The sequence below is a fragment of the Glandiceps talaboti genome, chromosome 12, assembly GCF_964340395.1.
Source record: "Glandiceps talaboti chromosome 12, keGlaTala1.1, whole genome shotgun sequence".
Taxonomy (NCBI): Eukaryota; Metazoa; Hemichordata; class Enteropneusta; family Spengelidae; genus Glandiceps; species Glandiceps talaboti.
The window spans coordinates 4,213,210-4,226,528 of NC_135560.1; the positions used below are offsets into that span (position 1 = coordinate 4,213,210).

General features: G+C 34.3%; 1 protein-coding gene across 2 annotated transcripts; it reads left to right on the forward strand.

Annotated features, from left to right (window-relative positions):
- The first annotated feature begins 392 nt into the window (after positions 1-392).
- Positions 393-13,027, forward strand: LOC144443545 (phenazine biosynthesis-like domain-containing protein 1). Of its 2 annotated transcripts, none has more exons than XM_078133070.1 (9): positions 393-628; positions 2,412-2,511; positions 3,786-3,884; positions 4,869-4,981; positions 5,387-5,422; positions 6,299-6,387; positions 8,438-8,634; positions 11,627-11,689; positions 12,487-13,027. In XM_078133070.1, exons 1-9 carry the CDS (start codon positions 533-535, stop codon positions 12,597-12,599), a joined length of 906 nt encoding a protein of 301 aa, XP_077989196.1. In that variant the 5' UTR covers positions 393-532; the 3' UTR covers positions 12,600-13,027. The 2 variants fall into 2 exon arrangements, with proteins under 2 accessions (XP_077989196.1, XP_077989198.1); XM_078133072.1 differs by lacking the exon at positions 8,438-8,634 and adding an exon at positions 9,788-9,972.
- The last annotated feature ends 292 nt before the right edge of the window (positions 13,028-13,319 follow it).

The following is a 13,319-nucleotide window of genomic DNA, read 5'->3' on the forward strand; positions in this document are numbered from 1 at the left end:
ACTCGGGGTGCCCCAAGTCGATCCCCCGCCGGGTCGACCCTCCTCATGCATGGAGCAGGGGCAGCTTGGGGATTGACCTGACCTGACTTGACGCAAGATGGGGACGATATGTGATTGGTTATTGTTATCAATTCCGTAAGAATTATACCGTATTTAGAGGATATCTTTCCACATTTAGTGAGGAAATAATTTTTCGCTTCAAATTGTCTAAATATTTTGGAAAGACGGACCAAATTATTTATCGTGAAGTGAATCACGGATTTAATTATAGGCTCCAAGGGATACCCCAAGTGCAATAAAATACGTTCGATTTTCACACGACCCGAGGTGCCAAAGTGACGTCAGTTACCCTGGTCTCTGAGGCTCGGCCCCGGGGACGGATAGGATCGAACGCACCCCTGCCTGGAGTGACAAGGGACATCTAGTCACGTGATTTAACACCTGATCTACATGTATATTTGCATTTGAGATCGAGAACGCACACAGCTCTCCATTCGTACTGTACAATCCAGGTACAATCACTCCACTAGCCATGGCCTCTAAAGTCCTTCCTCTGTATACAGTAGACGCTTTCACAAGCAAACCCTTCTCTGGAAACCCAGCTGCTGTATGCCTGCTAGAAAATGGGGTAAGTATTCTGACTATTCACGCATGTGTGTGTGTGGGGGGGGGGGGGGCGACGGACGATTGTCGACGTTAAGCAGCCACGACGTTAAGCAGCCACAATAAACGCTAAAATAAGCATGGTGATGATCACTTTATCCTTCTATAAAGCCTCCGAAACGAAACACAAAGGTATATGTAACGCCACCATGCCATAGCGGTAGTCCAGTAGTCTTGCTGCTGGACGTTCGGGCTTTCTTCCGATACGATAAGCGAACAGAGTTCGCAGTGAGGTCTTGCCCGAACGTCTAGCTATTATGTCATTTTCAGACTTCACATTCCATTGATATGATATATGGCCGTGGGTTGGACCATGTATGCATATATATATGTTAATATATTCAATAACCCATGACCTCTATAATGCTAATGCTCTATAATACTAATGTCCAATATCACGTGATGATACGAATAAGTGCCCAAAAAGAATGTAGGGTTTTAAAGGGGAATCAGACTATGCACTCAAAACTCACCTAACTAACATAGAGTCATAGAATACTGATACCTGAAGCACACTTGAGTGGCCAGATCATGAAACTTTAATAGATACTAGTTGTGCTTGTCCTACTGTGTTCAAATTTGGATAGAGTTTTACAACAATAAACCATAGGGGAAAGGTACAATTGCCTGCCGCATTGCCCGTATATCAGCATTAAATTTACAATTTCCAACGAATCTTTCCTCGTTCTTGCTTTATACTTTTTAACTCCTTCAAATGTTGGTTATCCTATTGGTTTTAAAATAGACTAATAACTTTTACACAGGTCTTTCGAATCACCCTTTCACATACACATTCACTCAGTGCATGTAGGAAGGACTGTTAACATTAGGTCCACCTGTTGGACTCACTATATATGGTCAGAAAACACAATTGATGTTGCTTCAAGATGGAAATGAACTGGTTGCAAAGAAATTGTAATAAAAAAACCCATTAATTACTGAAAAAAGAATCTGGCAAACCATTGTAGAGTGTAGCTATGTGGCTGTTTTTCCAGCTATCAGCCCCTATCTATATGCCACTCTCATTTGTGAACACACCTCATGGAGACATTGTCTGCAAGGGACAATAAGATAATTTGTATGGAATTCATCCAATAGCGTATTTTAATTTTGGGTAACATGTTGAGTCAGGAATGAACATCAGCAGTGTTGTGACAGGATTCAGTTTTCATGTCAATGAATAAGCAATCCAATTTTCATTGTTAAAGCTATGAATTAGAATTTCATTCATTTAAAGGGGCACCTTCCAATGTTTGATTGTTTAAGCACAGGGTGCAGCAAGCATGTACTTGATTGACTGATCAGTTGATCAATCAGTAACATAACATGCTCGCTGCACTTTCAGAATCTGAATTTGACCAATTATTGACTCAAATGCAGTAATGTATATGATGGTCTTTCAGGTCTTTTATAATTTTCATATCATAACCAATATGACCTTTTTATGTGTGTGTGTGGGGGGGGGGGGGGCTGTATTTTGATCTATGATACATGTACTTTCACCTGACAGTTATGCATGCATTAGCACTTAAAGTTATCACTTCAGTAAAACAGACAAGTACATGTATTTGTAACATTTGTCGGATGGGAGAAAATATATTTTTACATTCTCTGAATCTGTGATACAAGAATGTACACTAAGAACAACATGAAAGGTTGTTATGTGAAATTGAACTTGGAAACTTAAGGCAGTATGGTTTTAAAGTTAAGAGCTTTTAACCATAATACTGTATTTTGAAATCACACAGGATTTAAGTGATGATTTAAAACAGAAGATTGCAGCTGAGATGAACCTGTCAGAGACAGCATATATAAGAACACTCAATGAAGGAGACACATGCCTAAATGGTGAGATTTAGTATGTACTTGCAATTATTCTAACAACAAAATTGAAGTTCTTCAAACCATGTATGAAGAACCTGCAACGGTTGGAGTTAAAATGTGTTATCAGGAGTACCCTTGCAACACTTAAATCTAGTCAGCAAAAATGACATTGAGGAATGAACATAGATTCTAAACTTTTATGACTGTATAGTTTAAAGTTTACTCAGTGGTATTAAACAACAATATAAAAAGTTTTTAAGTTGCAAAGCTTGTATTTAGCAATGAAACTCTGTAAAGTGTTATTAGTGGTAAGGTGTGGCCAACAGAAAGTATGGAAGTTGTGAACAGGGTTGTCGACCAATTTGGTGTAGAACGCACCTCAAGAACTATATTTATGGAAGTCAAAGTCCCTCAATATCTGTGCAACCTTTGACATGATAAATAACTAAAATTGTTTTCACATTAAACACGTGGTTCATAAGGTTGGAACTTCAATAAATATAGCATGTCCTTACACAACCAAATTATTTTTATTAATAATAATAATAATGATAATAGTAAAGTTGTATATAGCATTTTCCCACTTTGTGCTCAAAGCATTTACAATTATTACCCCTGGCACAAATCTATAGTGGCACAACAGCCCTTTATACTTCCTCAACTCCGTGGGAAGCATACACATGTACAATCCATTGCAACCTTTTAGCACATAGGATTAAAGCATTCACATTGCAACCTCTACAATATCCCAATGATACAGCTGGGTTATTCATGTCTACGTTTCGGCAACATATTGATAGGGAAGCACACTAAGTAAGAGAACATGCTAATGATAAGAACACTGCAGCACACTACATTGATAGGGAAACATACTTGTTTGATTGAGTACATGCTAATGATAAGAACACTGCAGCACACTACATTGATAGGGAAACATACTTGTTTGATTGAGTACATGCTAATGATAAGAACCCTGCAGCACGCACTACATTGATAGGGAAACATACTTGTTTGATTGAGTACATGCTAATGATAAGAACACTGCAGCACGCTACATTGATGGGGAAACATACTTGTTTGATTGAGTACATGCTAATGATAAGAACACTGCAGCACGCACTACATTGATAGGGAAACATACTTGTTTGATTGAGTACATGCTAATGATAAGAACACTGCAGCACACTACATTGATAGGGAAACATACTTGTTTGATTGAGTACATGCTAATGATAAGAACACTGTAGCATGCTATTTTTATAAGGTACTGATTCAGATTTCATGTTGACATCTTTCAGCGTCCAAGTTTGAATTGAGATGGTTCACACCAACGAATGAAGTTCCTCTTTGTGGACATGCTACAGTGGCTTCCGCAGCAGTGCTCTTCCATGTAGTAGGTGAGAGGAGAAATTACAAACAAGTTTTAATACCTCTCTACAACAGACAGGATTCAGCATTTCAAACATTAAAGATAATATTGATTATAACAGCAACAACATTGGAATAATTCCATATGTACCATAAAGGGTTTCTAGATTTTTGCACAAATTGAGAATTCATTTCATTATTTAAATTGAGAATGTATATGTACTGATCTGTGGTTGCATCTGGTCATGAAATTAAACTTAAAAGTCTGAAAAATAGCTATGAGGAATGTATATCTATATTGCCCTCATTGAGTACTTTGTCACAATTGTTCAGTGGTTTTTAGCCCATATGAAATTTTAGAGAACCAAGCCATAGATAAATATCTTGAATTTACAGACCATATACGATTGCTCAGTTAACAGTGCCAAATCTTTTGAGAATTGTTTTGAAACCTTTTGAATTGAATTTTGTTTGTATCAAAATTTGCTGACCAAATATTTGTTCTGGTAACAGGGTACAAGCTAATCAGAATTTTTTGGGAACCTTTCAGTTGAGTTTTATTGAGACAAACTAGATTTCATTTACTAAATATATGTCATTGTTATTAAATAAGTGAAAGAGAGCATTTCCCTGCAAAAGTAATGTCATTACACAATTGTTAGACAAACTGGCCAAATTCTTTCAAATATTGAGTAATCGAGACTCTTGTACAAACTCTTTATTCCTTGGATAGAATAACCAGACTTGATGATAGAAACAGAAGGTTGGATAGCAATGACAAACAAATCTATGTAAAACAATTATATTATGGGATACTTTTGATCTAAAGTTCACCCATATGTGTTTATATTGTGTATGATTAAAAGTAATCAATATCTACAGTAGAAGTCATGAAATCTCCCTACCCCACTTCCCCACCCCCTCACCACCATGACCCCCCCCCCCCCCATTTACAATTAAACATTTATTCTGTTTGTTATCAATTATAGAATGACATTCCATTTCCATTCCAGGGAATCAATCAGAAAAGATTACATTCCAAACCAAGATGAGGGGAGATGTGTTTGCTTGTCGTCAGGGAGACCGTATCTGTCTGGACTTTCCACTCTATGGTACTGATAAACAGGTGTGTTTAATTTTACATCAATTTGTAACTTTATCATCTATTAGAAGATGACTTAGACTGAATTCCCTAGAAACAGAAAGACACGTTTCACATGAGAAAAATCATCTTGTCTACAGCCCAATTATGATCCATAGAATTAGTATGAGATGAGAACTGACTGTGTAATTCAGCTTTTCTCAAAACAATTAATATGGCAAACACAGACTACAAACTTGCGTAAGTTCATCAAAACAAGACAAGAACAAAGAATGTAAAAACTATTATAAGTAATATTGTTTGTGATAGGGGAAGGAACAAATACAATCAGAATGTTGTCCTGAACCTTTCCAGTTCTAAAGATTTAAAATTATAATGACAAGGAATTATTACTTTCACAGAATATCAATTTATATTTTCTCTCCGCAGGATGGAAGTGTGGAACCATTTGCACAGATGATCAAGGTAATGAGATTGACATAGCAAATATTTTGAGTAGTAAAATGATAAATTTAGTCTATTTTCCATAAAACAATTGAACATATCACAGATAATTGAGCCACTTTAACATTCCATCACTAATTCTGTTTTGCAAATTACAGTGAAAACTGTGTGTTTCATACAAAACTCAGAATATTTGGAAACTATTGACATTTAATTAGTGATATTATTTCCCCAACTTCAACTCCTGTTATCACTAAGTAAATGCCAAATTTATTAAAACTTTATAGAATGACAAGGAATTGTTAATTAATTAATTACAACACTAACCATCCAAGTGTTAAAACTCCATTGATACAATAGACTTCATTGCATATATCACCTATTTCTACACAGTCTCCACAACCATCCAGTTTTTATAGTCAACTATTGCAAGCATAATTGGCTCAGTCTATTCAAAGCAAAACCAGTACATAGGGAATACAAGTCGTGTATTAGCATGAGTAGGTGTTTAGGTAAAATTTGTTGTTATTAATGTCATATTAAAGTTTACTGAATAAACTTCTAATTGAGTTATAACGGTGATATAAGAATGTATCAACATATCCCATAGTTAATCATGTAACACCTAAAGACAATATGGTTAATTTGTATATCTGTTCAAAATATCCATTTTGGCCAGCTGTATAGTTATTTAAAAAAAGATGTAAAGTAGTTAGTTATGCGTAGCAACAATGTTTACATGTTCAGTGACTGTTGAGTATTTCTGTTGTACAATAAATTTCATTGGTTTATCTATAGCATGTGACTATTGATAAACCAATGAAAACTTATTGTACAACATGTGACTATCATGTCATGTACTATCATGTCATGTGACTATCATGTGACTGTTGACAGGCTACTGTTGGTGATCTGCCAGTTCAAGATTTGCAGTATTCAAAAGAAACTAAAACGTTCATTATCAGATTAGATGATTCCATCAAAAGGTAAGTTAAGTTATCAAATTAAGGTGAGAACGAGAACTATCATGTGAAGCATTGATATACATGTACTTCATGTCAAATGTGATTTAATTTAATTTATACATGGAACATTGAGATACAAGTAGTGTTAATAACTGGTACATGTTGAACATATCTCAGTCAAACACAGTATAAAATGTCAAACGTGTACATTTCATAATGTCAAACATTTGTACATTTCATAATGTCAGACATATTTGTACATCATATCAAACATTTGTACATTTCATAATGTCAAACATTTGTACATTTCATAATGTCAGACATTTGTACATCATATCAAACATTTGTACATTTCATAATGTCAAACAGTTGTACATTTCATAATATCAAACAGTTGTACATCTTGTAATGTCAAACATTGTACATCATTGTTAAATTTGTAATTGAATATACCACATCAAGCATTTTACATTTTGGCAAATGTTAGCACATTTCATGACATATACAGTATGTCATGAATACATGATATCAAGTATCCAGCTACATGTCAAATCATATCTTTCATGTCAAAAATTGATATTCTTTCTGTTCAAAATAAAATACACTGTCTGTACAAACATCTACATATACATGCATATTACTCCATCTTAGTATTGATTATATTTCTACCATGTAAACTGTCAACGTCGTTTATGCATATCATGTTATACCACTGATGCATTTCGTATCATGACACTGATGCATGACTTATCTATGATATTAACAGATCTGACCTACAGTCTTTTGAGCCTGATATCAAAGTCATGCATAACTCTGATCCAGATGGAAAACTTGTCCATTATTTGATCGTTTTAGTCAAAGGTAGCAAGGAAAATGATGGAATTAATGACTCAGGAGAAGTTTATGACTTCTTGTTACGATTCTTTAGTCCATAGAATGGTGTACCTGGGGATCCTGTTTGTGGTACATGTTGTTTGTTTGTTTGTAATATCTTATTTATTTAGTAATTCTAATAAGGAATTCTGCTCTGAAATTCTGAATTATTAATTCCCTTAAATATGTTTTTTCCCCTCAAGATATGACTTGTTTCATGACAAATTATCAGTCAAATCAAACATTAGTCTCTTGACTGTCAGATACAATGCAATTTAATTGTTATGCTTGATCATATTCCTGATGCAAATTGTTGGGTACCTGTAGTTTAATGGGCAATCAAGGTGCTTTTATTCTGTTATGGAGCCTAAGACCTTAAGCCTATAGCACTTGCTCTAACCTCAACACCCAAGCCTTATCATAATATGCAATCTTCACACTGAAACTACATACAAATAACTCCCTAAGTTAATTACAAATATGTCATGTTTCTAGTATGGAGGACAAATCAAAGTGCCCTCTTGACAGGCTAATTCTCAGTTAAATTAGATTTATGATTTGGTCAGTCATATCAAAATATGATATCAGATCAAAATTAGCAAGAGAAGAGTAAATTTTCAAAAAAGTCTAATAATTTGAATATTATATGGAGGCTAAAGTTATATTAAATAGCTGTGGTGTATGTATGGATCTGCCTTAATGTCTTCCCTTTGTGTACTGGTTTTCTTTCTAAAAGGAAACCATAATTTCTTGTACAGATTAATGTCATGTCTAAATCTGTATTTACATTTTAGATAGATTTGATTCATCATTCATTCAAACCATGTAGTTCACTAGACCATAGATTTGATTTATCATTCATTCAAACCATGTAGACCATAGATTTGATTCATCATTCATTCAAACCAAGTAGTTCACTAAACCATAGATTTGATTCATCATTCATTCAATCCATATAGACCATAGATTTGATTCATCATTCATTGAAAACACTGAATGATATGATTTATAGGTGATTATTAAACACTTCAAATTTTCTTCAAATGTAGCTATACAGGATAAATATAGATAAGTGTAAATTGACAGTTCAAATGAAGGAGCTTAAAAGAAAGAATTAATAGCCTCGTTATTAGTACTATGATTCTCACCACCTCTGTGTGCAACTCCATCTAGGATATTAATATTTGGAAAATTACAGATCTGACTTTGAATCTTTCAAGCCTGATTTCAAAGCCATGCATACATGTGATGTGGATGGAAAACATGTCCTATATATGATTGCCGCAGTCAAAGGTAGTCAGGAAAATAATGGAGTTGATGACTCGGGAGAGGTTTATGACTTCATGTCACGATTCTTTAGTCCATGGAATGGTATCACTGAGGATCCTGTAACAGGTTTGTCTGTTTGTAGTTTGTATTTCCAATTGGTAATTCTGCTCTGAATTTATGAATTGTTGGATAATCTAAATGTTGTGAACAAGAGCTAAATGATATGCTATGTACATGCTGCCATGTACAGAGGGTGTCTTTAAAGCCAGACATGCCAAATTTAAGCCTCAATTCTAGAGAGATCATATGACTCACATAGGGTTTGTGAAATGACATTTTTCAGTTCCATAAGCATAGAGAAATGCAGCTAAAATAAAATCAACTTTGCCATTACATGTAATTGTTCGAATTCCCTTTTAGTTAAGAAATTTTAAAATGAAACTTAAAATTGCCTGTTGTATGTCATGTTATTTGTAGATAAATTGTAACTTGTAGGATATAGAGTATGTAGGTCTTAATTCAGTTTACAATGAAGAATTACTAAAAATAATCAGTAAAATGTAGAGAAATAAAGACAATTTAAATTTAGCTGATTGTCTTTGCAAGTCATTATCCATTTAGTCTTACCAACAGCCCTAAAATTGATGCCACACTTTCAGTATATGAAATAATATTGAATTGAATTCAACAGAAACACAAGATAATAACAATACAAAAAGAAAATATCATTAATAAGAAAATATTCTGGTGGGACCACATAGTTCTCTTGAAACTAATCTAGTCCATGGTCTTGACATGTATTAATATGCTGTATACGTTTGCACACATATGACTGAAATATGAGACAAGCACGCAATATTTCAATACAATGGAGTGCATAATTATGCAAATTTTAAGAAACTAGCTAGGTCACCGAACATTTCAATGATTTATGAGCAGTGGACAAACAAATGCTTAGATTGTTGGATAGATCAAGGGCTACTTTATAATGTCTACAAAAGTGCATTATGAGTAAGAATCTTATATATAGCACATACACTGTGTCTGATATGTGTAAAAGTAAGGCCCTGGGGAAATGGGAAGGTCAATTTTGGACAATCAGTAACAGAAAATTCAGTAATAATTCTACTTCAGAGCAGATTCACAATTGGAATGTACTAAAAAATAATTGTTACACAAGCAAAATATACCATGATTGGTAGGTTAACTGATCATGATGTAGATCAATTTGTAATGATGATGATGTTCCCACTGAGTTCACTTTATTCATTAATTCTAGAGAAGTTTTAGAATCACACTGCCCAAACACAGATACTATGTATGACTTGGACCGGGAAGAACAATACTTTGCTGATGTGATCCTTACACTTAAGGGGAGTAGTGAAAGCACAAACCAACCAAGTTATGATTGTTTATCGCGTGTTTTCAGTCCTTGGTGTGGATTGCCAGAGGACCCAGTAACAGGTATTGGTTTTAAAACCATAATGCAACACAGAAAATTACAACAAAATATATTTTTTGTAGTTATATATTTTGGTCATATCATATATTACAGGTAGCATTAGTTATATTAAATTCACCAACCATAGACCCTCCACCCATAGACCCTCCACCCAAGGTCTATGCACCAACACATGAAAACTGACAGAATTCCATATTATAATTATAACAGTTATAGTTAGGTTCCATTTTATGACAAGATGGTGGCATTACTTTAAACGATAGTTTACACAGTTTTAGTGTTATTTTGTGCAACAATTGGTGGCTCTGGCCAGATTAGACATTCTTACAGTCACACATGCTTTGCTAAATTTTCTGTTTACATTAATTAATTACATTGACAATGTTGACCAGGTCATATACTTTAGTCCAATCCCCTTTTATGGTGAGTCCTCATTGGTTAAAGACCAATCACTCAGCACACCGGACAAACTTTGAAACTGATTTACAAAATGTACTCAATTCGTGCAGCTCATTTACTAGTTAATTCATACAAGCCCCAAGTGTATGCATGCGTTACTGTTACTTGGTCATCATTCTAAAAGTAGATACAAATATATTGTATATAAACATAATGTAATTGCATCCAATTACTAACCCCCAATTACTATTAAACATCTTCCACTATCATGCCAGGCAGATGGACTGTCAGCAGTCTTTTATGCATGGACGATATTATTGCTATCTATGATAAATGCTACATGTCAGAATACCCCATGATTAGGCTCAGTTTTGAGTGGGAGTGTGGAAGCATCATGACTATCATAAATTTCATAAGTTTTTCACTTCTCAATTTGTTGTTGAAATTCAGAGTGTTCAGACTTATTTTTTCAGAAATGTTTGACTGTAATGAGTTACATGCACAATTATGTGTATGGAATTGAATTTGAAATTTCTTACAATCACAGACCCAAAAATAGAACTGGGTCTATGATTCAATCTAACATCAACACTTGTATTAAATCATTTAAATCAGAATTTCGAAGCTTCTTTTAAAATAGTAGTAAATGACATAATTATGATATGAATTATGATTTCTTCTAGAGTCAAACAATTTCAAGGTAAAAAAAACACACAATGAATTTAGTTGTATGATGCAAGAGGCTCGGTTTATAAAATGTTTCACACATAAATGCAATCCAATTATGCATGGTGCATGACGAGGTGAATCAATTAATTCCTGGAAAAATATGAACTTCAAGATAAAATTACAACATTGTAGAAATTTAGATAATAGATATTAAACCCCTTGTAGCTGTAAATTTTAGCTTTTTCCCTACTCTGTGTCATCACAAGGGAATGGATAAATCCTTCCAATTAGCAAAATGACCTTTCTGATGGTCACTGATAGTCTTGTATACACTAGCTTGATGTCCATGTGTAAATAAACATGAAAGAATGTTGATCGGGTTTGACCACTAGGCATCAACAAAGAAAACAGTTAAAAGGTGAAGAATATAACAAAATTAGGAAAGAGATACTTTCAGTTACGGCTACTGGGGCTATATTGAGAGTGAATATAATTATTTTCAGAGTGAATAAATTGTTCTAGTACTGTTGACATAAATCTATTGTTATTCCTCAACTAATTTTGGTTTAATTTGTTTAATACCATCAGGTTCAGCCCATGCAGTGTTGGCAAGTTATTGGTCAAAAGAGTTGAAGAAGACAAGCCTGTATGGTAGGAGAAAAACTTTTCATTTTAAACAATGTCACCATAAGATTACTATAGAAACAACAAACTTCTGTTCTTGAATGATACAGCTTGGGTGGTGTACATGTATCTGTCTGTACATACATAGTCCATGCGTGTGTATCTGTCTGTATATACACAGTCCATGTGTGTCTGTACATACACAGTCTATACATGTGTATCTATCTGTACATACAAAGTCCATGTGTGTGTATCTGTCTGCACATACATACACAGTCCATGTGTGTCTGTACATACACAGTCCATGTGTGTCTGTACATACACAGTCCATGTGTTTGTATCTGTCTGTACATACAAAGTCCATGTGTGTGTATCTGTCTGTACATACACAGTCTATGCGTGTGTATCTGTCTGTACATATACACAGTCAAACCCAACGCAATGGTGACACACATTTACCATACATGTAGAAGCCACATGCACATCACTTTGTTTCACAAGTTGACAACATATTCAAATTAGACTGAATGGCAGCCATATTTGTTGTATAAATCACTCATACCTCAAAAACTATCATACAAGTGTCTAGACCCATATTACCATGTGTAAGCTGAAATACAAATAATGTTGAATATTTTATGGCTTTGATGTAAAAGAACAACATCTTGGTTCCCAATGTGGTTGACTTAAATCCTTTTATTTGAATATTTTCTGTTTAATTTCCACAGGTGACATCAATATATACAATAAAGTTTACAAAATGTTTATTAAAGTGTGCATTCACCAGCTTTCTGAGATTAATTGGATTTTGTTCTCCTCCACAGCTCGCCAAGCTTCAAAACGTGGAGGTGACTTGTGGGTTGATGTGAAAGACAATGGTCGTGTTGATATCGCTGGGAATGCTGTTATTCTGCTGAAAGGACAATTAACACTGTAAAAATTTGGCAGTCTAATTCTATAAATGTATGAAGGAATATAAAGAATGGAGAGTCTGAGATAAATAACTTGGACTTTAAAAGGAAATTGTGCGTTTGAAGAACATATGATCTACAACTATGCATTTTCTAACTGTACGGCTTAAATTCTTGAAATATAAAATATTTTTGGAAGTAAGCTAATTTTTTAACCCAACTTTAATTCTCAGCCTTAAACATGTGATGTGTAAAATGTATTTTTGAATATCAGAATGAATTAAAACTTCACGATATGTAGTGCAAGTTTAAATACTTTGTGTAGGTATGTTTTATCAACACAGTCACCAGTATAACATAATTGTACAGAAATAATTGAACATCAAGAAAAGTATTAAAATAGTGTGTACACATTCAAATGATGATAATAAAACTTGTGCATACAATGTACATCTCTGGATACACATCTCTGGGTACATCCCTGTTTCAGTCATGTGATCACAGCAATGTATATACACAGTCAGAAATTACACACAGGATATACATGTGTGTACCAACAGACATGTTACAGATCTGTGAATACAGTTATGAAATCTTACCAAATTTACAGACCCTGTACAAGCACTTGTTTCAAGTTCTCTGTTACAGGATGTACACAGGGCCTGTTACAGGCATGTCTTGTTATATACCTGTGGATTTCTAGCTGTGCATTTATGCTAACTTCACAAGTACTATATAGGGTACAC

Bases quoted from the DNA above. Each gene is read 5' to 3' on its own strand.
- LOC144443545 (XM_078133070.1), top strand. From the start codon at position 533: ATGGCCTCTAAAGTCCTTCCTCTGTATACAGTAGACGCTTTCACAAGC. The intron at 629-2,411 runs GTAAGTATTCTG...GAAATCACACAG, and splicing joins TATGCCTGCTAGAAAATGGG to GATTTAAGTGATGATTTAAA. The intron at 2,512-3,785 runs GTGAGATTTAGT...GACATCTTTCAG, and splicing joins AGGAGACACATGCCTAAATG to CGTCCAAGTTTGAATTGAGA.